Source organism: Rhinolophus hipposideros (genome assembly GCF_964194185.1).
Source record: "Rhinolophus hipposideros genome assembly, chromosome: 13".
NCBI lineage: Eukaryota > Metazoa > Chordata > Mammalia > Chiroptera > Rhinolophidae > Rhinolophus > Rhinolophus hipposideros.
Window position 1 is genome coordinate 75386368 of NC_138059.1, and position 24001 is coordinate 75410368.

General features: G+C 41.0%; 1 protein-coding gene across 6 annotated transcripts in view; it reads right to left on the reverse strand.

The window, feature by feature from the left end:
* NBN (nibrin) overlaps positions 1-21433 on the reverse strand; it is a 33748-nt gene extending 12315 nt beyond the window's left edge. Inside the window, exons 1-11 of one of the 6 annotated variants that reach the window (XM_081071023.1) lie at positions 20808-21081; positions 19609-19739; positions 18663-18811; positions 18079-18238; positions 14965-15068; positions 13562-13679; positions 12792-12985; positions 10000-10097; positions 5033-5162; positions 4266-4541; positions 2077-2518 (exon numbers count right to left, since the gene is read on the reverse strand). In XM_081071023.1, coding sequence (XP_080927149.1) covers positions 2077-2518; positions 4266-4541; positions 5033-5162; positions 10000-10097; positions 12792-12985; positions 13562-13679; positions 14965-15068; positions 18079-18238; positions 18663-18736 — 1596 coding nt within the window. In that variant the 5' untranslated portion in view covers positions 18737-18811; positions 19609-19739; positions 20808-21081. Of the gene's footprint in view, positions 1-2076; positions 2519-4265; positions 4542-5032; positions 5163-9999; positions 10098-12791; positions 12986-13561; positions 13680-14964; positions 15069-18078; positions 18239-18440; positions 18459-18662; positions 18812-19608; positions 19740-20651; positions 21087-21285 lie in introns of those variants that run through there. The other 5 variants (XM_081071021.1, XM_081071022.1, XM_081071024.1 and 2 more) reach the window with 5 other exon arrangements.
* Positions 21434-24001: the final 2568 nt, after the last annotated feature.

The following is a 24001-nucleotide window of genomic DNA, read 5'->3' on the forward strand; positions in this document are numbered from 1 at the left end:
TCCTGCCTCTCCCAGCCTGGGCTCTGGTGTGCCCAATTCCTTGGGTTTATGAGCACTGGGAGAATGTGCAGACAAAGTAGGTATTTAGGAAGATCAGTCAGCCACACAGGAGGACCAAAGAGTTCTGTGACTAAAACTTCCACCATTTCAGACAGAGCTGTCGTCCACTGGGGACAGACGACCAATCAGGGATATAGAAGTGAAAGAGAAGGGAGAAAAAAGGCTTAAAAATAAAAGATTAATGTGTGTAATAGGACAAGATGACGAGAGAAAGAAAAGAACATATCAGAAAAAATTAGAAATAAATACAGGAGGGAAGGGTACCACAAGGCATATACATTCCCAAAGGTGTAACCAAAATAACAGAAATGAGGCCTAACTTTCTGAAGACTGAATGCTAATAACATTAAGGGGCCAAACAGATTCTGAACAGTCTGCAGCTAAAGTGTAAATTCACAATGCAAGTAGAATAAACACCTTTACAACAAGATGTAAATGTACTGGACTTAGTTAGGAATCATCTTGTGCACTTCACCTAATGCCTCATTCCCATGGTGATAACTGGCCCAGCTCTCCACTGTGGTGGCAACAGCTACACCAGTGAGTGACGTGTGGATATTTAAACCTTTGATAATAAAGGACCCCGTGTTTCTCAAGTTTTCAGTCTAGCTAGAGGCTTGTTCAGTACCCATTCTCTTTCTTCCTTACAATTATCACTAAGTTCATTAGGGACAGCTATGTGCCAAGCATAAAACACATCCCAGACTTTCGTCTAGATTGGGACAAGGGAGGGGAAGTGGCCCTGACCATGACTGGATTTTAGCCAATAACACAAGTTATCAAATGGGGTTTCTGAGGAAGCTCCTTAGAAAAGTGGGGAGAAAGTCAAGTGGAAAGGTCTTTACCCTGTCCTTTCTCCACCGTTCTTCCTCCGTGCAAACTGGCATGATGGCTGGAGGTGCCATCCCGTAGAGCAGGAAGGCAGACACCAAGGAAATTAACATTGTGGAACTGCCAAGCCACCTTATTTACCTACTTCTGGGTTTGTTTTATTGGAAAAAATAACCTTATCTTATTTAAGCCCTGATTTTAGAATTTTTAAAGGCTGCAAGAGGAATTCTTAACTAATACAATGAGGGAACCATTTCTGGGAAGAAGACTGGGTGTACGAGTCAGCATCTCTGGGGCTCTGCTCTGGGAACCCCTATTTAAAAAGCTCACCAGGTAAAATGCTCACCGCACAAATAATGAGGACACCCCCCCTCATGTGAAGATGCTAACACACAGGTCCGAGATCACGTATACCTTTTCTTCTACTAGTAGTTACCGATTTACACACTGCTTGTACACACGAGCTTCTCAGCAAACGCTTATCCTCCCAATCGCTTAACCCTTATCCTTTACTGAGTCCTGTCCTTAGCCAATAGCCGTTTTTAAGGGGGTGACCACGCATAGCCATAAATGAGAGCAGAGTAACGGATCTATGTGGAGATCAGAATATTCAAGTTTGATTTCATGAGGTCTGTCCTCTCACTTCATGAGCTAACTGCTCTACAGATAGTAGGCAACTTACTGATGCATAAAACAGGAAGAAATCCCAACAGTTTTCTTAGACCAAAGTGGGCAAGACAATTATCAACATTCATGAAAACAGGATAAGACATTGAAGATCAAAACGGAAAAAAAATATTCCTAGTGAGGTTATACATGCTTTACCCTAAAAACTTATTTACTAGATACTTTGTTTCACTAACTTTCTTCTTTCTGTGCCTGTTTACTCTATTAAGGCATGTCCTATACTTACATTCATGGCCAAGTATCTTATATAATAACACAGCTAGAAATCTATTAAAGCAATCATGAATAACAGTGTTATTGTTAAAGAATTACTGTACTTTTAACTTTTACCTTATCAACCAACAAATTGTTATACTTAATACTGAGTTTTGAAGCTATTAATTTTTCCTTAAGGAAACATAATGGATGCTCATACTGTCAATACAAATACCTAAAGCACTTTTTAACATTCTAAGTTTCTATTTGCAATACTTTTCATTTTAAAAAAATGTTACTTACAGTTATTTTGTTACTTTCTGTTACTCTCTCATCATTAAAGGAGCCATTTGTTTCTCTATCCAATCTTGGCCTTTTTCTGATACTGGCATCTTCCTCTTGTTTTTGAACTTTTCCTTCAATTTCTAACTCTAGTTTTGTGTTCTTGAATAACTGTTCCAATACTTCATTTTCTATGGCTTCATCATCAGGTTTCCTTTTCTCTGACCTTACTTTTTCTGTAGAATGAGATTTATGGGCAGAGCTATTCACAGTGGAATTTCTATCAGTAAGAAAGTTATCTGGGTCTTCCCCCACATGCTCATCCTGAGATAGGTGCTGCTCCTTCATTTTCCATATTGACGATGTAGCAGGCTGTGTTTGTTCTAAAAGAGAACTAGAGATTTCCATTTTTGTTCTTGCTGATTTAGATGAAGAAATGTCTTGGTTTTCTTCATCCCTTTCCCTTCGATTTTAAAAAAAGAGAGAAAAAAACAAAACAAGCAATGAACACAGCTAAATAATTTAGTAGTTTGGCAATATTCACCACCTCCCCCATTTGATTCACAATATTCATGTCTGTATTCATTAACAATATCACTGGAAAAGAAACACAATATATAGATGATGTATTATAGAAATGTACATTTCAAACTTAAATAATTTTACTAACCAATGTCACTCCAATAAATTTAATAAAAATTAATAAAGAAAATAGACATGTGAAAATAATGCATAATTCACATACACTCTGTTTTGAGAGAACTAATCAACCCTATGGCTAAAACAACATGGAGATGTCTGTCTTCTCTGCCCAAGTAAATCAACGTGGAGAAAAAGGGAGAAAAATATGAAAATACAATGGACTTGCTGCCAGGAAACAGCAGCTTATTTCATGATGTAGGGAACTTCAGAGCAGGGAAAAAGCACCTTGGGAATAAAACTTGATGTGTTAATGAGAGCTGGATTCAAAGTAAGTCAAACAGGCTAAATCCAGACTACAGTACAGACTACACCCTGCCAGTGATGTGTGGCCATGTGACCAAGAGTTTTCTACACAACACAGTACCATTCGTTCCGTAAGTACTGATCACTGTACTCAGGTCTCCACTCCCCAGGCGTTTGCTGGGTTCGAGTTCAATAGGAACACTCAAAGTGACAGTTTAATAATCCTAATCTAATGTCACTGCACTGGACAGACTGATCAAGAGCTTTTTGTAATAATTTATGTGGTCGTAGTGTGACCCAGTGAAATGGCAACACAAACAGATAGAAAGGGAGGAATTTATAAGACACTGAAAACAAGAAGTAACATTACTGGTTTAGAGGAAGAATCAAAGATTTTGACAAAGTGTACTACTAACAAAAGAATACACACTCAGTCACAGGGGAGAAAAGGTTTTAGGACTATTATTTGGGGAAACAGCAGGAAATTCCTGTGGAAAAGTAAAGTCTAAAGAGTAAGTTAGGGCCAAATATGTCAGTCACTTTATAATATCATGAAACCATGAAGGTAGAGTACACAGAGTATAAAAACCAGCAGCAGGAGGAAAACAGTTAAGAAAAAGGGCAAAGGGCACTTCAGAGAGGGAAAGAGCTGGGACAGACCACTGCCACAACAAGCGAGAGACGCGAGGAGGAGAAAGGTCACTCAAGTCGGCAAGATGTCAGAGTTGACTTCCAAGGATGTCACGAGAAGACAAAATGCTGACAGTTTAGAAACATCTCCGACAGAAATAGGAGCAATCACAACCACCTCCTTTTCCGAGACATTTAATGGTGATTATAAAAGACAAAAGACAGTAGCTAGAGGAAGAAACCAAGTCAAGGGAGGTTCTGAAAGGGAGACAGAGCTCCTGAATACAGAAGAGGACCCATAATAAGACATAAAAAGTGCTAGAAACCGAGTCGTTGATGAAGCATGTCCTGCCTCCTGGAAGTGAGAGGGGTCAGCAGGGAAACAGGCAGCTGAAAATTCGGGTGTGGGGCAGGGCTTCTTCATGATGCAAATCAGACAACTAGTGCGCTAAGGTGCACAAGAAACAAGGGGACGGAGAGTCCATCTAAGCCTTAGTGGGGAAGCAGATTCCAACGTTTCTGAGAGGAAATAAAGTCAACGGGCCGCTGCTTTCCACAGACTAAACACCATTCTGCCATCAAGTAACAGTACTACAGATTTTCAGAGACACAGAGAAGTGGTGTTAAAAACGTACCTTTTCTTGGTGCACGGGAGAAAGTAGTTTCTGATGGAGTTGGTCTGCGGCTGCTGGGAATCCTGATCTCTACTTCTGTTTACACCTGGGCACTTAGTTGGTGAAAGCTGACAGTGTGGACTTTTCATCCTAACCAGAGCATTTGATACCACGGTGTTATTATTGGAGCCTATTTTGGGGGGTTCCTTCACAGTGAATGTGTCTTGTGAAGACATCCTGAAATGTTGTTCCATTCTGGAGATTTTGATTTCTTTTGGCCTTTCACTCAAATCCATACTGTAGCAAAAGAAAAGACTGCACAGTAATTCAGGTTTACAGCACTTTTTATCTAGAAACAAAGTCCTTTAAGTAGTACAATGTAATATAGCTTTAGAACATAATATCCTTAACACAATTATTCAGCGAATTTCCCCAGAAGTAGCCCCCCGTGTCACCAATGCTCCTCTCTCTTCTTCATCCCCACGGCACATACAGTCAGGCAGGCTCTTCCATGAAAAACTACCCTATCCCTAATCAGAATATCAACCTAGGAGCCTCTTACACATTAAATGAGGCAATAATTCTAGGTAATTTTTGCTTTTTTAAGATTTTAAAATTATTTCCATGTAAAAAAATAAAAAATGGAAAATGAGAAAATCAGCTTGCTGATTCCTGACCTAAAATATACATTCCCAGCATCCCTCTTTCCCAGGCTTCATCTTCCACAAAATGACCTGATAAAGGCACTGACTCAATTACTGATCCAGTTGTTAGCAGGGAAGCTTTACCGGGTGTCTGCTTGCTCTGACTCTGTGTCAGCTTCCCATGGCGTGGTGTTCACTGGGGTGCTTGGCAGTGGCTGTTCTTGAACAGACAGGCACTGGGAAAGGCTCAGCCCAGGAGTCTTCGCGTTGAATCCTGTAAATCACACAAAGGAAAGAAAGAACACAACCGCTGAACACAAAATGGACCTCTGGTCACTTACCACTGTTAGCCTGTGGCATGCTGTAGGAAGACAGCCCACGGTCGTCTCCAGCCAGTGGAGCCAACAAATACTTAACATGAAGGCCTGTCAGCAGCCTGTTGGCGACTGTGATGAGCTTATCGAAACCAAATCATTTTACAGCTACATCAAATACTTCGAGGGGAAGTATTATCGACTTAAATAATCAACTTACATTCCAAATCAAACTATGCTTTAAGTCAGTAGAACAAAATATTGCATTTCGTTCCCACAGAAAGTATACCTGCCCTGCCACCTACACAAATCAAAATCAACGTGTTTTTAATTTTTAGGAGCAATATACTATTTGAAAAAAATACATAAACAGTTTTAGATATTAATTTTGGCTCCCACAGAAAACCACGATTACTTCATGCTTTTATTTACTAGAATAGCCTTCATTCATGGCACTTCATGGCACTTCATTTGAGTGCCAGTCTTCGGGCACATGTGTCTCTACCCTCCTGCACTGAAGTGGCTGCTGCTCGTCCTGGCTCCTGTAACGGGCTTCACACCACTCTATTCACTTTTAACACACTCATCACTAGCTGTACGACAGGCATTATTTAACCTCTGTGCTTTACTTTCCTCAACTACAAAATGGGGTAACTATAACACTTTCCTCACAAGTTGCTCTGAGGACAGAATAAACTGATATACGGACAGCACTCAGAAAAAGGCGTGGCCCATGGTGGACAAGGTGCCAGGGAGCAGTCATCGCTGCCTCACTCTACACCACCTCGCTCACCTGTCACGTCCCTACCTTGCTGGGCCTGGAGCAGCGGCTGCACTCTCTCCCCCCAGTCCCTGAGCAAGGTCTGCTGAGTAGTGGATATGTCAGTGAATGGAATCAATCTGTCAACTGAAAATTTTAAAAGTTGACATTTACAAGTATCTAAGCTAAATGATCACTGTTAGGTCCTCATGGTGGGGATGTGTTCAATACACATTTACTACTGATTCCAAATTCAGGTATTAAACGACTTCTGCCACTCCCTTATGTGACCACCTGAGGAGCTCACTGGCATTTCCTTAAACAGACATACCCCTAAAATTCATTTTAGCTTGCACAGAATTTTGCCCAAAATTATAATTATGGATGCTTACATAATCACTAAAAGAAACATTTATAAATGGAATCCAACGACCAAGAATAAGTAATGTTTGTCAACAGTAAGATTGTGTCCAATGTTCTCCATGAGGGCAGGGATCTGCTTTGAACTGCTCACCTCTTTATTCCAGTGCTTAGAATAATTACAATACACACTCTTTGAATAAGTAAATGAATGAACATGGAAGGAAAGGAGAAAAGAAGGGAGGGGAAAGGGGAGGCAAGGCGACATGCCTTCTCTCTGTTCCATCAAAACTGGCTGTGTTCTGAAATTGTAAGTCAGACGTCTATGACTTAGAACCCACAGAGAGCCACCTGTGAATATATGCAACAAGTCACACTTTTAATTTTAAGGTAGATTTTTACCAACACCTTAAGAACTGTTTCTGTGTGAAATGATATAATAGAAAAGGTACTGGCCAGGTAGTCAGAAATCCCAAATTTTAGGAACAGCTTGGGCATGAAATATCTATGAGACTTTAACTTTTGTCAGCCTTGAGATCTCTTACCTTCTAATAAGAAGACAGATTAGATGATCTCTAAGGTCCTTTCAGCGATAAATACATTTCTAACAGTAGATGATAAAATCTTGTTGCTCCACACTGGCAAAGATAATCTTGTATGCCAGAATTATTTCAACTAAGCAAATATTCATACCGACTACAATCAAGTCCTATGCTTGGTGCTATCAGGGAATCCAACATCAGCAAGAGTTTACAATCAATTTAGTGGCTGCAAGAGGCATGGAAACTGGCTACATTTCAAAGTAGGAAGAAACTCTAACTGGAATGAACAAAAAAGTTACTCGTGTACAGAAAACAGAGTAATTCATCTGACTTGGAGGTGAGTCACAGGAGAGAAAACCTAGAAAACTTCATGAATGTCTGTCGACAGACACGAGTGTCTGTCGGGCGAGTTGGATGTGGAACCACAGAGTTGGTGTCCTAGGAACAGGAACCAGGCCGAGCAAGGTCAAGGAGTGTGAGAACTGCACATAATGCAGCACATGGAGTGTGTAGGGAGGTGTATTTTTACAAGATGAGGATGGGAGGAGACAGAAGTCCAGAAAAGGGCTGAGAGATCCACTCTGCTGATGAGAGCGAGCAAAGTTTGAAAGGGAAGGTGATTCTAGTGGCACAGTGAAACACTATCTGTAGAGATGAACAAAGAGGCAGGACCTCTGCTGCCTTCCAGAAAGGCAGACATGGAGGTTCATACAGGGCAGCGGCTGAGAGAAGGGAGCTTCTCAAGGCAGTGGGCCTCTTGAGCAGAAGCTGCAGAGAGAGGATTTCAGGTCTTGTAAAAACAAGAAATGACTGACCTTTGTAGTCAGGGGTCTCCTCATTTACATTAAAAAAAGCTCCTCTCTAGTTTAGTCCTTCCCTAGATATTCTGACCCGGTGGTTCTGGCACTTGTATGAGAAACACAAGCTTAAAATCAATCAAAACAAACAAAAAACCCAGATGCCTTGGCCGCGCTCCAGAATATTCTGAATTACAGAGAATAAATTTGCGTTGAAAAAAGTTTCTGAAGCGTGAAAAAAGTTTCTGAGAACTAGTTTGCTAAAAGAGAAACGAAGGACAGTTGTCCCAAATAGAGGCTGGAACAAGGGCAGCTACTCAGTTAGACACAGACGATTCTGTTTCGTACATTTCTGTTATGTTATTACAGCCTGAAATTACTGACAGGTTTTTCTTTGTTTTGTTTTGTTCTGTAACACAACAGAAATCCACTGTGACAAAATCCTATCTACAGCGATGCTATTTCTAAAGGTTGTGCAGCTTCTCCAAACACATGGCTCTCTTTGGTATCCACACAGAAGTAGTTCTGTCACTGAGAGAGGCTGAAGAGTTGGTCTTTCACTTTTGCCCTCTAAGGATGAATTCTGGGAATGTTCATCATGCCACAATTCTAGCAAAATAATTTATGTGGAAATACTGAAAACTTCACAAACACTTATAACTTTATAGTTGAAAGCTAAATACAGACAGAAAAATACCTAGTATACTCACTGGATATATGAGACAGCAGATGAATAAGCATTCTTATCCAAATAGTAAAATACTAGCTGGTCAACTTTTTTATGAGGTATCTATCCTTTACTCTGCTTCCCGTCAAGCCCACACCATCATTTCTCAAAACTTTACACATTGAAATACATGCCATCTGCACCACAGTATATCTTAATAGCTTCCCCTGAAGAGTCAGTTTGAATGAAATGACTTGCTACATGACCTTTGGCTAATTTCTTAACCTCCCCGTACATCAGTTCCCTCATTTATCAAGTGCAGATGATCTCATCTATCTTAAAAAGATTGTTTTGCAGATTAAATTTTGATGACATATAAAAATCGCTTACTTCTGTCTCTGCAAACTCAAAAGACAGTTGCTATTATTACTAATCATTACTAGTAATGCCCTACACACCTCATTAATTCCTGGTCATTAGGATCTAATGGCTCAGCACGTTTCTAACATGTCTAAACCAGGATGAAGAGTACAGACCCTCAGCTGGGACACTGTCCAACTCCATGGTGACCATTCAGTGGGCCACACTGTGAACGACACCCCTGGAGAGGACAGCGAGGCAGTGCTGTCCTAACCTGTCTTGTGGCTCAAGTCCAACAACTGCTAAGAACCAGGAAGCAAGTAAATGCACACAGGACTCCAGAGTGGGTGCTCTGATAGCTAGGCAAACAAGAGAAGAGTTCCTAAGGAGAAGAAACGTACAACTATCGAAGGTAAAAAAGCAAGAAGAAAAGAAGAAATGAATCAGCGTGACAGGAACATAGCTTATTTTCAAGAAAAGTGGGGGACGTGTCTTAAGGAATGAAGGGTAAGGGCTGCTGCCTGAGTACCCTGGCTTGGCGACACCAACATTGGATGACGGCAGCATGCACTTTTCATCCCACTGCATGGCACCGCCGTCCAACCTGTCACTCATGCCCACACCTACCAGTTGTCTCTGACTCCACCACAGGCAAGCTCTGCTGGGCCTACACCCCAAATACATCCTGACCCTGTTCCTCCTGCTTCTCCACTACTGCCACCAGGCTCGCCACCTGGACCGCCACGAGCGCTTTCTACTCGTGTCCCCACTTCTGTCCTTGCCCGGGGAACCCATTCTCCACAAACACGCTGTAGCCTGCTCCTCCTCACTGGCACTCTGCCCCCAGATCCTGCCATGCCGCCTTTCTCCTCATGCAGGATGCACGAGACTCTGCTGTTACACCCTAGGGAGTCCCACCCCGACCGCCCACCCAGGGGAGCCCGCTTCCCACTGCTCCATCACCTCACTGCAGCTTTGTCTTGGCGCCTGGCCAGAACAGAATGTACCAGAAGAGTCTGCCTGCGTGCCTGCTAACTGTCTGCGTCTGACCTTTACAGTATACCATTCACAGTGACAGGCAACTTGTTGACCTGATTCACCACTGTGTCTTGGGCACCTAGGACAGTACCCAGGATGCAGCAGCCACAAATCTTTATTGAACGAATAAATGATGGGATGGAAAAGGTGAGTTTTAAAAGACAGTGAAGATGGTCAGCCCTGGTAAGTATACAGTTATGTGCAGAGAGCCTATCATCAATTTACCTAATAAATAAAGTTGCCGAAGAATCGATAAAATAACACTTTAATTACCTGGACTGGGCTGGGCCTGAGGATCACAGTACTTCTCTGTAGTCATGAAAATAACTGCCAATCCAATTTCTGCTTCAGGAATAGGTCTAAGACCCTGCCTATTAAGAATAAAATAGTATGAGTATAATATCTTCCAATTAACAAATTTACTGAGATGATGTCAAGCTGAATCTTTTTTCCCCCCAAAGAGGAACAGCAGTTTTATGATATGGAGAGAATTTCAAATACACAGAGTGCTGGCTTGCTCCCCGGAGCAATGTCACACGAGCAAGTCCACCATGTTTTACTAATTCAGTTATGTCACCTGCAGTGACTAACAAGTAAAGGCTACAGATCCTTCCAGGTCTAAAATTCTGTAATTTTCAAAATAAAGAGGAAACAGTAATAGCCATATGAAGCAATAGATTTTTATAAGCAAATCTATGTTCTATTAAAATCCTGAGATAAAACATAAAACAAAGAAGCAGGGAGTGGGGAAAGGAGAAAGTATGAAGGACAATTACATATATGTAAGCTGTACACACACCTGTCATGATTCTCAGTTTAATAAATCATTTTACCCACTTACATGTGTTAAGGAATCTTATTGTGAACCTACCTTTTATCAGTCTGTAACATGACTGACAACTGTTGTACAGAACAAAGGGAATGTAACACACAGCCATCCCTCAGCGTAATTCCTTAGAGGCCACTAAGCTGTGTCTGTCACAGGCCTCCTCCCCACTGGGGAGCTACGCCCCATCGCGCGGCTGCGCTTTTGCCCAGTTCTTCACCTGCTAAAGGACTGGGCAACTGCTTCTTTCTTTTCCAGTTTTAGTGACAAGTAAATCTGCTATGAACAATCACGTACAGGTTCCCACGCAGGGGAAGCTGGTCAAGGGGAACCACCTAGACAGCCATACTTATGGTCAAGGATCTAGCTTGTACTTTGGGGGAGGGAGCAGATTCTCAAACACATTACCTAGTTTTAAATAACTACTAAATAATCAGTGAACAAAATGCATGTGCATTACTAGTGGTTCAGTGATGACAGCGTCTCATGAACCAAGGATTATGACTCATCCAATTTGTGCAAAGCTGCGAAATGGGTGAGGAGAGGATAAAGAGAAATAATTATAGTGCTAACAGGAAGAGCTCTGAATGTGAGCTAGGATTCTGGGAACACATCTCAGTAAGGACAAAACCCAGGGTTGTCCTGTCCCCCTAGATGTATGGAGTTTAACCCGGGCATGCTACACTCACTCGGACAGCTCAAGACAGCAAGCCACTACGCAGCCCCGAGGTCGCCCTGCTGTATGATTTTCACCAACAGTCGGCTTCACGGGCCACTTCCTAGCCATAATTGCACCTCCAACAGCTTGGACTAAGTGGATGGTTATTTTAAGTGATGTCTTCCTCAAACTTTAAAATTATCCTCCTTCCAAACCCAAGGGCTAAAGACTAGAGTACCCAGTGTCACCTCGTGCTTGTGACCTCTGAGCAGCCCTGCACCCCTCAGTCTCTGCACAGGACAGGCAGTGAGACGCAATGGCGATGGGCATGAGCTTGGGAACCAGACTGCCTGGTCACATCCCTGACTTCTCCTCAACCTCCTTGGCCCTGTGCACGTGGGGACGTGATAGTCAATGACACACAGGTCCACGTGTTTATGCACACAAAGCTCCTCAAACAGGGCGTGCTACATAGTGGCCTAATAAGTGCAGTTGTTCCTGCTGCTGCTCTGCGGGCTCTGAGACAGCACGGAGCTAAGAGGCCTTCTCCAGAATAAACGTCTCCCCTTCGCCCTGTCCCCCGCTTCCTTTATATACATTTGTAATTATCCGTTTACTCATCTGTGTCTCTTTCCCTATAGACAGCAAGCTCCGATGGCTACCTTGTTTACCATTGTATTCCTAGCCTAAAACATAACAGAACCACAGAAATTCTGATTGTAGTAGTAAGATGGCATCTTTGTTATGCAGGTATTTTCTTTTTCACAGCAGTAAATATGCGTACCTCTCCATTAAGTAAAATATTTATGATGCAGATAACTGAAATTTTACTCTTTCCTTCAGCAAACCCATAAAAGACAAAAAAAGTGATCTCCACCGTCAGAAGGATTCCTGGGACAGGAAAAAAGAATAACGTAGGGAGGTAGCTATGGGCTTTTTAGGCATCTGAGTACACGAAGCCCTAATTGCATTCTGCTGGGTGACTAGAACTGTAGTCACCATACTGCCAAGTCTGACATTCTCACAGTATTTTTTGGCTCCAATAGTGCTAAGATTATTAACCCTAATAAAGAGTGGGAAACAAAGACTCGATTTAGCTCAATCACACTCTCCCTCCCCACTACAAACACTATTCTAAGATACCTGACATCTTTTTCCTCCTTTCCCTTAATAGCTTATATAAGACAGATAAAAATTTTTATATGCATTTTTAATGGTAATAATCATCAAGTGACAAATACATTTCAGGTTGAGGCAATTTCAGAAAAAAATTTACATTTGAGTTGTAACTTTCTCAACTGCTACACATTCTACAGAAAAACTTAAATATTACTTCATTAATTTAGAAAGGTAAATTCTACAAATGCTATTAAAATTAAGAGGCAGAAAATAAATACTGAGATTAAATTATGAATAGATATTCCATTGCTAGCATACTAAGTCACAATAAATTTTCAGATACCATACACATCTTTTTAATTATTGTAATACTTTTCATTGTTATGTGGAATGCAACAAAAATTATATACAAAATGGCCTACTTGCACATTTTTTTTTTACTAATACAGAGTAAGTCTGTACCTTTGGAGCATATCCATAATTGACTGAATCCATTTTTTCTGCGAGTCCGAAATGAAGGTCTGTGAATTTGTTATTCCTACATCAACAACACAAGTTCCAGGAGCTGAAAAGAAACGATTTTCTTCTTCATTTTCTTCTGTTATCAACCTAGTGTTTCCTCCTCCAAAAACAACTGCTGAACTCAATTTTTTATGCTATAAATGAAAAGAAAAAGAAAAAAGTAATAAAATAGCCACAATCAATTTTTTGAGTACATTGTAAAAGTGCTAAGAATTTGATTTGGAAGTAAAATAAAAGCAGAACTGAAGTAGAGTTGGCTGTGCTTCTTGGCCTGTTCCACTCCGAGAAGATGCCGGGGTCACAGGAAGCCCTGCAGCTGGGTACCATCGCAGTGTCCAGGGCTCCCCACATGCACGTCCATTGTGGGTACCTGCATCACTTCCCATCTACAACCCAAACCCCCCATCTCAGCACACAGAAGACATTTGACAGCTGTTTACCAACTGAACAAGTTAGAACTTAAGCCAAAGTTTTATGTTCCCCTCAGCTTACATTATTTATATAAAGTTAATTAATTGGCCAATTAACAGATATAATAATCACGTACATGAACAATGGGCAGGTTCTGGTGCCTGGGCAATTTTCATTCCACTTCACACTTCTACACAAAATCTCAGAAGAAAAAGCATTAACAACCATTGATAATACTAATAATTTGTCCTAGTTTATAATGAATGTTTTCTTTTGGAAAATGTAGCTTATAATCGTACCTGCTTGGCATTCAGAAATACAAATGTTTTCCCTTTGAAGATCTGTTTTCTTTCCTGTCGTCCTGACAGGTCAATATTTTCACTTCCAATAGCTGGTTCATTAATAGGTGGGTAAAAACTGTAGAAACAAAATTAGAGTATATTCTAATTATATGCTACTTGTATGTGTGCCATTAAATTTGTAAATGAAGTGGCTATCTAGATACTAAAGGACTTAATTTCCATAATATCATTAAATGATTTTTAAAAAATAAGTTTTTATCTGGGACAAAAATAACAAAAAAGTATCTAAACGCTTTTTCTAAAAATATGGACAGGTGCCACACAGAATAAAAGCACTGTTCATTATTTCCTGAAAATACATAATCCAAGGGTAGATAATAACAAGATCCAATTAAATACACTGGGGGGTGCCAAAACAATGCATGCACATGGCTTGTATTCATCTTTTGTTATCAGTACATGCTGAGTATTACAATTTTAATAGTGTATACATTATGTATACGCTATATACATGTATACATCTTAAAATGTGTATGCATTGTTTTGGCACTCTGTATATAACTCAAATAAGTTATATGAATTACAAAAATGTTGAAAGAAACATCAATCATAAAGATGAAATTCTATTATGCATTAATAATGTTCTTATTCCAATTCTGTGAACTACCACTCTAAGTGTTTTAATATAAATCTCTTTGGAGAATCTCAGGAAATTAAAACTTACATTATTCTGTCAGTTTAAATAAAATTTCCAAAGTGAGATTTAAAAATATAATACTTTAGCTCTTTAAAGGATGCTATAAAACTATCCTAATCGTCCATGATAATGAGGGAAAAGAAAATAGAGGTAAAATCAGATTAATTCTTAAGCTTCTCCTCAACCCATAGTTTCAACTTTCTATATAATCAGATCTTTTGCAACAGCTATTCGTAAGTGACCAGCCTCTCACCTCAGGGATAGTGGAAGACTCAATATTGTCAAGCCGTCATTTCCTCCCACCTTGATCTATAAATTCAATGCAATTCCTATAAAACTACCAGCAAGCTATTTTGCAACTGACTGTCAGAAGAAACGAGCTCCACTCATAACCACGGAGCTGTTCCTGCTGGGGGGAGCGGTAGAGGGAAGTGGTGGGGGAGCAGGGCTCCCCACCCACAAACTCTATAGGTCTGCACCTCTGTGTCCTCTTTAAATACCTGCACACATGAAGCATTGTTTCACCGAGATCAGAAACTATCAACTGAGCATTTCCCGATCCTTTCTTTACATGCAAAAAACTTTCCTAATAAAACTGAACTATAGCATTACATCCTGAAAAAAGTCATTAATGGGGGACTTAACCTAAACAAAACCAGTGCCATCGTACTTTGTCATGTTTTATGTAAAACACACAATATACCTTTCAAGTTGGGGAAGCGGTCTCTTGAACTGAACTGCTTTAAGAAATTCAGTAAAATATTCTGGCTTTACAATCGGACGTCCACAAATGAGTGCACATATCGTCTAAAAAGAAAAAACACATGTGAGTCCATGTATTCACTCATGCTACCTATTTTAAAGAAAAACTTTAAGTTATAAATTACAAAGGAGCTGTTCTATTCCTTTTTTCTCTAATCTCTAACTTTATAAAGAAGCCACAATCTACAACATAGAAGTCAGTACTCAGTCACTGCTTAGTTTAGTATACAAATCCCTACATAATCAATTTAAGAAGCCACCAACTATAATAGTACCATATTTTGCTGTGTAATAATGCACACCTTTTTGCCCAAATTTGTGAGGGAAAAGGAAGCACATTATACATGGGTAGTACTAATTTGGTATCTATATAAATGGTTTTAATTTTTTTATTTATGCTTATGAGTTAAAATTGCAACTCTGGAAATCAATAATGATATCTGTATGCAAAATAATACCCTGGAATATGGTCATCAGTTTTGGTGAACTTAGGACAAACTTGCAACGACTAAGAGTTCTTGGCCTTCTATGATGCGTATGGTAAAATTTGCTACCTGTACATAAAATTTCTTGTACCTTGTATCTGTTCTTGTGTTTTGTAATTATTTGTTACATAAAATTTCTTGTGCCATAATATGTTAAAAAATAAATGCTGGCTGGCTGGTTAGCTCAGTTGATTAGAGCATGTTGCTACTAACACCAAGGTTGCCGGTTCAATGGGTTCGATCCCCGCATGGGCCACTTTGAAACTGTGCCTTCTTTAAAAAAAAAAAAAAAAAAAAAAAAAAAAGACTAAAATTATTTTATAATACAAAAAACAAGTATCTAAATAAAAACAAATAAAAAATTTGAATTAAAAAGTTAAAACAAAAGATTTCTTCCCTGAAAGTCTGGGCCCAAAAGGTGGGTGCATATTATACATGGCAAAATATGGTAATTTAAAAACTGCTTGGGGAGCCGCGGGGGTGGAGGTGGGGGGGGGTTGGAGCAACATAACAAAATATAAGTCAATTTTAAAATGTATTCCATTTAAAAAACAACATTGAAATGTTAAAAAGTATATTTTAGGATTGAAGTAATGTAACATCTGCCCTAGAGAAAACAGTATCAGGAGAGAGAAGACCTTTTCAACTGTCTCTCCAACAGTTTGTAACTACGGAATAGTCTTTTCAAGAAAGTAAAGGAATTAACTGTTTGAGGTTTGGCAAAAGTTCAAAATAAATATATACAGATTCAAGTAGCAAGTGAATTAAGCCATAAGCCTCAAATAATACATATTAAAATAATCTGATGTAGATTAGAAAATACTACTATTGGCAATGAAAATGAAAAGGAAGATTCAACCTCATTCTAGAAAATAATCCAGCTAAAGAATTTGTTTAAGTATGCTTCTAATCACATGGGGTTTGACCTAAATATGAGCAAGCAATCTGGGGTGTCTCTCAAGAACAGAATCTGAAAGATACCAACCTCCAATGTGAATGACCTAACTGACTTCTTGCATGAAGCAGGAGTGTGCAGTTCAACACTGGACTGAGGGGGATCCAACACACAGAATCCTGGGCCAAGGATTTCAGTCCTGTGCGTCGGTTTCCTCATCAGAAAATAAAAACTGACCTGAATGCTGCTCAGGTTACCTTTTGGCTTTAACATTCAATGATTTTAAAAACATAAGCTAAACTGCACTTCTGGAAAATTTACCAAAAAAACGACAAAGTTCTGTTTTTTGGCACATGGTTGATCAGAAATATTGAAAAAGAGGACTGCTCTGCAAGCCTTTGTTGGTGTGTCTCCAGTCCTCTGATGGAGAGAGCCAGAGGGTGGCCAGCAAATCCCAGTCACTGGAATGGCGTGTGTGCTCGTGAAGGGTGCCAGCTTTCAGGTCTGCCCGGGACTCAGCAAAACATCCCTCAGGGCCATCTCACTGCCTTGGCTCCTGTTTCACACCCACCAAGCAAGGGCATGATTACCTCTTCCATTTCTCAGGCACCTCCATATCTTAGAATCCACACGTAAGTATTCTGATCACTGGAAGGGTGCAACCGTACTGTAAACTAAGTGGACATTTTGATTTATGAATCTATTATCTGTGGGTGCACCAGCATAAATGAGTACTCTGCTAAATTTATAAGTCAATTTAATTAATTCACACAGATGAAAAGATCCTTGGTCAGACATACTACCACCAAGATCCAAGGGTGACTTGAGGTTCCATCTGAGAGCAAGCCCCTCTCTACAATACCTGTCGCTATAATCCACACATTCTGATTTAATTAATTATACTAGGTATTAAAGGATTTTCCTATCACCTAATAAAGGCATCTAAATATTTGTTGCTTTTCTCTGTAGATATTAACCCAAAACAATCCTACATATCCACGATCAACCTGGATAAAAGGAGACCAACACCTCCCAGTGTCTCTCTTCAATTAGCTTTGGGTATAACCAAATCTGACGAAGATGCAAAATCTGAAAACACACCAAAGTGTATCACTGTTTTAATGAAGAGTCAGCATCTTTTAAAAGTATATAATCTACAATTCTCTAGAAGGTGAAGATACATTAGGGTAATATTAAACTACAAGACCTTAAAAAGTATTTGTGATTAGGGCTTTAAACCAAAAAAATACTAAACAGAAGAGCCTGAAATGAGATGACAGAGACTGGAGAAAGACAGCCTGACAGAGGAGACGTCAGATGCTAACTTTGAAAACTGGTAGTCGATCTCTGGTTGCTTTGCTCTTAGACTGAAAACACAAACTATGCACTGTATAAACTTCTTGGTGAAGAGACAGCATAAGTCATTTTTCAAAATGCTAAATCAAAACTCTGAAAAACAATTTTATGTGCTTCTGCGTGACTCACACAATAAATACAGTATCAAAAAGCCATTCTAGCCTCAATGGTACACAAAGGCATTGGGGTTGGCATGTAGAAATCTACAACTCATTATGGTTGATTTAAAGTAAATGACTTTAAAAATGACTGTATAGTGAGAGAGTAGGCTTAAATTCACAGAACTTATTTTAATATAATAACAAGGCATTCAACATACTTTAATGGTAACTTTAACTGATACCATGACAAGGTGAGTGCATCCTTCAGTCCAATTGTTTACAGTAAGTCCTCCAAGTTGCAATATTGCTTGATTTAAAGAGGTTTTCCCAGAGACTTCTAAGCAAGAAGAGCATGCAACCAAAGGCTCATACTCTACTCTGTAAATGGAAACGAGTTACATAAAGTTGTAGTATCACAGTTACAGAGATGACAACTTACAGAAGTTTAAACTTGAAGCTCACGTCACATGCTGTTATTTTAATTTTTATGTATTCTTAAACTTTCTAACTAATGAAATCATCACTTCCTAAATCTGGAGTTGCAATGAAGAAAAAATAACAATTAAAGTTAACATTATACCTTCACGTATGTGGCATCAAAGGAACGTAGCTCAAGATTCCCACAGCCCACTCAATCTCTTACTTTGGTCACGCCCTACCTGTGACTGATAAGAGGCACAGACCACATGTAATACAAAGTTCACCACTGCGCTAAGTAGGAACTCAATCAGGTGTCCTTTGAATTTTGATTAGTGCAAAATAAAGCTGTCCATTTTTAATGTCAATTAAAAAACCTTCTTACCTGAATTTACTTTCAAACACTCCAAAAGTAACTCTATCTCCTGTATTCAAAGTTCGGGTAAGGCCAGTCTGCATTTTTTCCTCATTAACAAAGGTACCATACTTAGAATTATCTTTTATTGTCAATATAGGGATTTCATCTGTTTCACTCTGAAAAACATATCAATAAATAACTTAAAGTGTTTAACCACTCTAAATATTCAACAGCTTTTCTAAACCTATTAAGAACAGAGACACAAAACCTAAAGATCACTGAAGAGATCCAGCATTTGCTGATACGCAGTGTTTGCTAAAAACGTTTTTTCTTTCTTATTACCACCAGCATATGATGAGCACAGCTCTTTGTATATATTTGTATTACCTTTATTGTCTAAGGTTGTAACAAAAACAAGCAACTAACACAAACTCAAAGCCATTCAAAAGAGCTGTGGGGCATAAGCAACAGCTGTTTTCCACAATAAAACAAATCAATTCCCACTGTGAAAACCTACCTTATTCAGGCAATCCTTGTGTTCATAGGGCTAAACATACTCTAAATCAGGAGACAGGACAATCTGTTCACTGCTCTATTCCTAGGCCTAGCAGAAACTGACACACAGTAAGCACTCATTAAATGTTTAAGTAAATAAATATAAGTAAATAAGTTTATTATAACTTATAATAAATATAAGTAAATAAGTTTAAGTAAATAAATATAAATATGCCCTACTTCCTCTGAGTTTCTAAATTAGAACAGTAAAATACTGGAGCACAAACTTCAAATATCAAATAAACAAACACCACTGATACCACTGCCAAAATGTTTTAAGTATTTAATTTTTTTAACATTAAAATAAAAATCTAACAGCTTTATGAAAAATCTCACAAACTCTCTTACATATGGGCCAAGGTAATTTTTGTGATTTCAACCGCTTGCTTGAGCTAGTGGAATACAATTGGTAACATACCAGGTTGGTTACAGAGAAGTTAGCAGTTAACACAGCATGATTCCGACTGATTGACTGATCGTTTTCAATTAGAATGCCACAGTTTTTCCTTCCGACAACGTACTCAACACCAGTCAAAAGTCTGTATGGTTCTAAGAGAATTTAAAATAAAATAAATTGATAAACGCATACGTGTATATATACATGCTGACACATATATGAGTGCATATGTAAAACAGGTATGGCAAATATTTAAGTAAAATATTTTTATTTTGCTATTTAAATGCTAATAGTCAACTCTATAAATCAAACTCGTGTTTTTCTACTAAAGCCTCACCGAAGGATGCAAAAGATTAGATGGGAAAGCCTACCATTTTTATAAGGAAAAAACAATACTGCAAAGTGTGAATGTTCGACCAAATTAACATACAAATTTAACGCGGTACCAAACAAAATCAAAATATCGTTGACCCGTGAACAAGGGGGTTTTGCACTGCGCGGTGGGAATGCGCGTTAAGACAGGGCGACTGAAGTTACCCGCGCGCGGGTGTGGGGGTCGTCGCCCCTAACCCCTGCGTTGTTCAAGGGTCAACTGTGCTCTGTGGGGACCTTCATAAACGAATTCAAAAGTCCACCGGGCAAAGATAATGTAAAAAACTACCAAGCACAGCAGGAGTATTACGGGAACCTGCCCTCGCCGGGGGTGCCACAGCGAGAAGAACACGTAAGGAACAGAAGCAAACGCGGGGAACGCAGATCCACGCAGGGCGCGCTCAGACCAGCCACGCGCACGCGTGCGGCGCGCTGCCGTTGGGTGCTAACGGCGGCACCGCCAGCGATGGGCGAGCTGAGCGGTCTCGGGACGGCACGGGAGGGTGCGCCGGGCCCGGCGGTCACGGGGAGCGCGCGGCCTGCGCCCCCGCTCCGCCCCCAGGCCCGAGGACCCGCGTGCCGGCAGGACTGCGCGGCGGGCGACAGTGTCCTCCTCCGCCCGCCTTCAGTCAGCGAACCGGCCGTCACCGCGCGAGGGCCCGCCCGGCCCCCTGCCCGCGCCCGCCGCTCACCGTTCCCCCGCGCCCGGACTGCGCAAAGAGAACACCCACTGCCCCAGTCATTCTGGCTCAGAAACGCGCTGAAACGACGCTTGCCGGAGTGCCGGTCACCGGAGGCACCGCAGCTTCTTCCCGGAGCGAACCCCTGGTGTCACCGCCGTGACGTACTATGTCTCCTCACAGGTGGACACGCTACGCGCCACAGCCGACGCCGGCCGTCCCTCGGCGGGCTGCCGCCCCGCAGGGGCCGCTGTCACCCGAGGAGCCCGGCCCCCTTTCGGGAGCCAGCGGACCCCTCTCGCCTGATGCTCCGCCCCCTACGCCCGACGCTCCGCCCCTCACGCCCGACGGGCCACTCCTCCGCTCTCGACGCACCGCCCGCCCAGGCCAACACTCCGCCCGCGAAAGCGCATCGCCCGCGCAAGACGCACTGCCCTCGCGTAGAACGCAATGCCCCCGCGCACGACGCCACGCCCCTGCGCACGACGCACCGACCCCCGCAGCAGCCGGGCGGAAGGGGATGGAAGCGGCGCCGGAAAGCGGGAAAAGGGGCGGGGCCAAGCCGAAAGCAGCGCTCCTCAGACTCTCCGCCCGCGGTATCTGTCCCTGGGAAATCGGCCCTCGGGCATCTCCCTTTCCGTCTCACCTCGGGCCGGGCCCGCATTCGGGAGCAGCTTCCACATGGGTCTGTTCCTCAGTGTGGGGGCGACGTGCCGCTGCCCAATCGCAGCTGACCGACGTGAGTGGCTGCAGCGACTGTGATCGGGTAGGCTCCGTGACGTGCGCGCTCCCGGGACCGCGCCTGCGTAGAAAAACAGATAAGACGGAGGGCGCCGTGGCGCTTTGTCGCCACCCAGTGGCTAGGACGGGAATAGAGCAATATGTATGGAAGTGAGCCCTGTTAAAGGGCTGGAAAGAACCCACCCCATTTTAAGGGTGCCAGCGAGTATCAGATTATCTGCACAGTGTAAAAATTCCCCACGAGAGCCAAAATTCGGGAGGCGAGGTTGGTGGAAAGAAGAGTAGAGTTTATTCCAAAATGCCAGCATTAAGAGAAGATAGTGGACTCCCTGTCAGACTGCCTTCCGGCTCTTAATACCGCCAAAAGTTTTATAGACAGGCCAGGAGGGGCAAAACAAAAGAAGGAGGAGTTGGCGAGGCAACTTCAGGGAAAGGCGCTTCCTACAGGCTATTCGGCCCCAGGGTCAAGAGTGAACCCTATGCAGACACAAAAAACGGCTCCCAAGTTACTGGGCCAGGTCTGAAGTCCACAGAGCCCTTGGAACTGGTGTGCGTAGTAAATGCACCGTTAACAGACAGTCATCAATGTTTGGGGGCAGGACAGGAAACCAAAGAAAGAAAAAACTTGCAAAAAATCCCAAGCCAAACCACTGTCAAATCGAATTGCATCAGAGGTTTAAATTTCCAAAATAGAAAATAGAGGGTCACCGTCACACTTGTTTTCTGATTATGAATGGAAATAGCCTTAAACATTAGCTCCAGAGCGACTTAAGGGAGCTTCATATTTAAATACATTTACACACTAACCACTTATGGAATTTCGTGCGTTTTCAGTTTTTTAAATTATCTTCATTCGTTTATATGGATCTTAGTGATGGTGGTAATTATGGTGAAGACAAGGATTTCACCCCAAGTCAACTCATTAGTTTTACTCTTCTCTAAGCTCAAATCAACTTCTAACTTATCTGTTTCACAATTTTACACTTTCATCTAATCAGGAGCTAAATCCTTTCCGCTTCCACTGGGCACAGACTCTCCTACTACTCCAGATAGCCCCTAATCCTTCACCACTCATCTCTTTCAATGATCCTGCACAGGAGAAAGTGAACACCCTAGAGCACACTTCTGGTCATATAAGTTCTGGTTCTCAAAAGCATTCTGTAATGAGAAGAAAAATGTCATTTTAAAAGGCTGGTTTACCAGTCTCTATTATGAACAGAGATGCAGAATTCCTGAAGAAAAGACTAGCAAATTGAATCAGGTGGTATACAAAAAAATATAATAATGACTAAGTGCAGTTTATTCCAGAAATGGAAAGGTGGGTGTTAACTGGGAAAAAAAATATGTCAGTGTAATTCACGGGAATAACAAAATAAGGGGTGGGCGGAAAATCATATGATTATATTGGTAGTTGCAGAAAAAGTATTTGATGAAAGTCAACATCCATTCATGATTAAAAACTCTCACCAAAGTAATAATAGAGGGAACATTTTTGATCTGATAAAGGATATCTGAAAAAACTGCAGCTTACATTATACTTAAGGTGAATTATTGAACCTGACATTAGGAATGAAACAAGGACATAATTGCTTTTGCCACTTATTTTCAACATGGTATTGGATGCTCCAACCAATGCATACAGATTAAAAAGGAAGAATCACACTCATTCATGAATGACGTGATTGTGTACATTGAAAATCTAAGGGCCTGCCTGGTGGCTCAGGCGGGTGGGGCACTGGTCGCCAGTTCAATTCCCACATGGGCCAGTGGGTCAGTGAGCTGCACCCTCTACAGCTAGGATTGCAACAACGGCTCTCCCTGGTGGTGGGCTGCCTTGTGCAGTGGGAGGTCAGATGTTCTGCCATGGGCCAGCCTGAGCCGCTGTGAGCGGCCCACAGGGAGTGCAAGGCTCATACCAGCATGGGTCAAGGGACTGTGTCCTACACAACTAGACTGAGAAAAACAATGGCTTGAACTGGAGTGGGGGGGGGGCAGAAAAAGGGGGAAAATCTAAATGTATTGGCAAACTGAATAAGTGAATTTAATAAGGTCACGATACAAAGTCCATATACAAAATTTAATTGTATACCTTTATTCCAGAAAATAGAAAATAACGTAAAATAGATAATTATACAACACCTAGTCATCAAATATTTACTAGTAAATTTCAAAAGATGTGATACAAAACATTAACTTTAAAACATTGACAGAAATTAAGTCCTAAATAAATACAGGAATAATATACCACATTTATGGATTATTAAGATGTCATTTCTCCCAAAGTTATCTATGGATTCAATGCAATTTCAACAATGTCTCAGATTTCTTGAGTGGGAATTAATAAGCAGATTCTGAAATATATATGTAAATGCACAGACTGAAAATAGCCAAGGCAATTTTGAAGAGCAAAGCTGGAGTACTGAAACCACCAGATATCAAAAGGTATTATAAAGTTATGGTTATTAAATCAGTGTTGTATTGGCACAAGGATAGAAAATAAATGGGTCAAAATAGAAAGACTGAAAAATATCCACACATATAAGGTAACTTGATTTTTCAAACGTTTTTAATACTACAGAGCAATGATGGAAAGGTTGTTGTTTTCTTTTTTCCCAATAAAT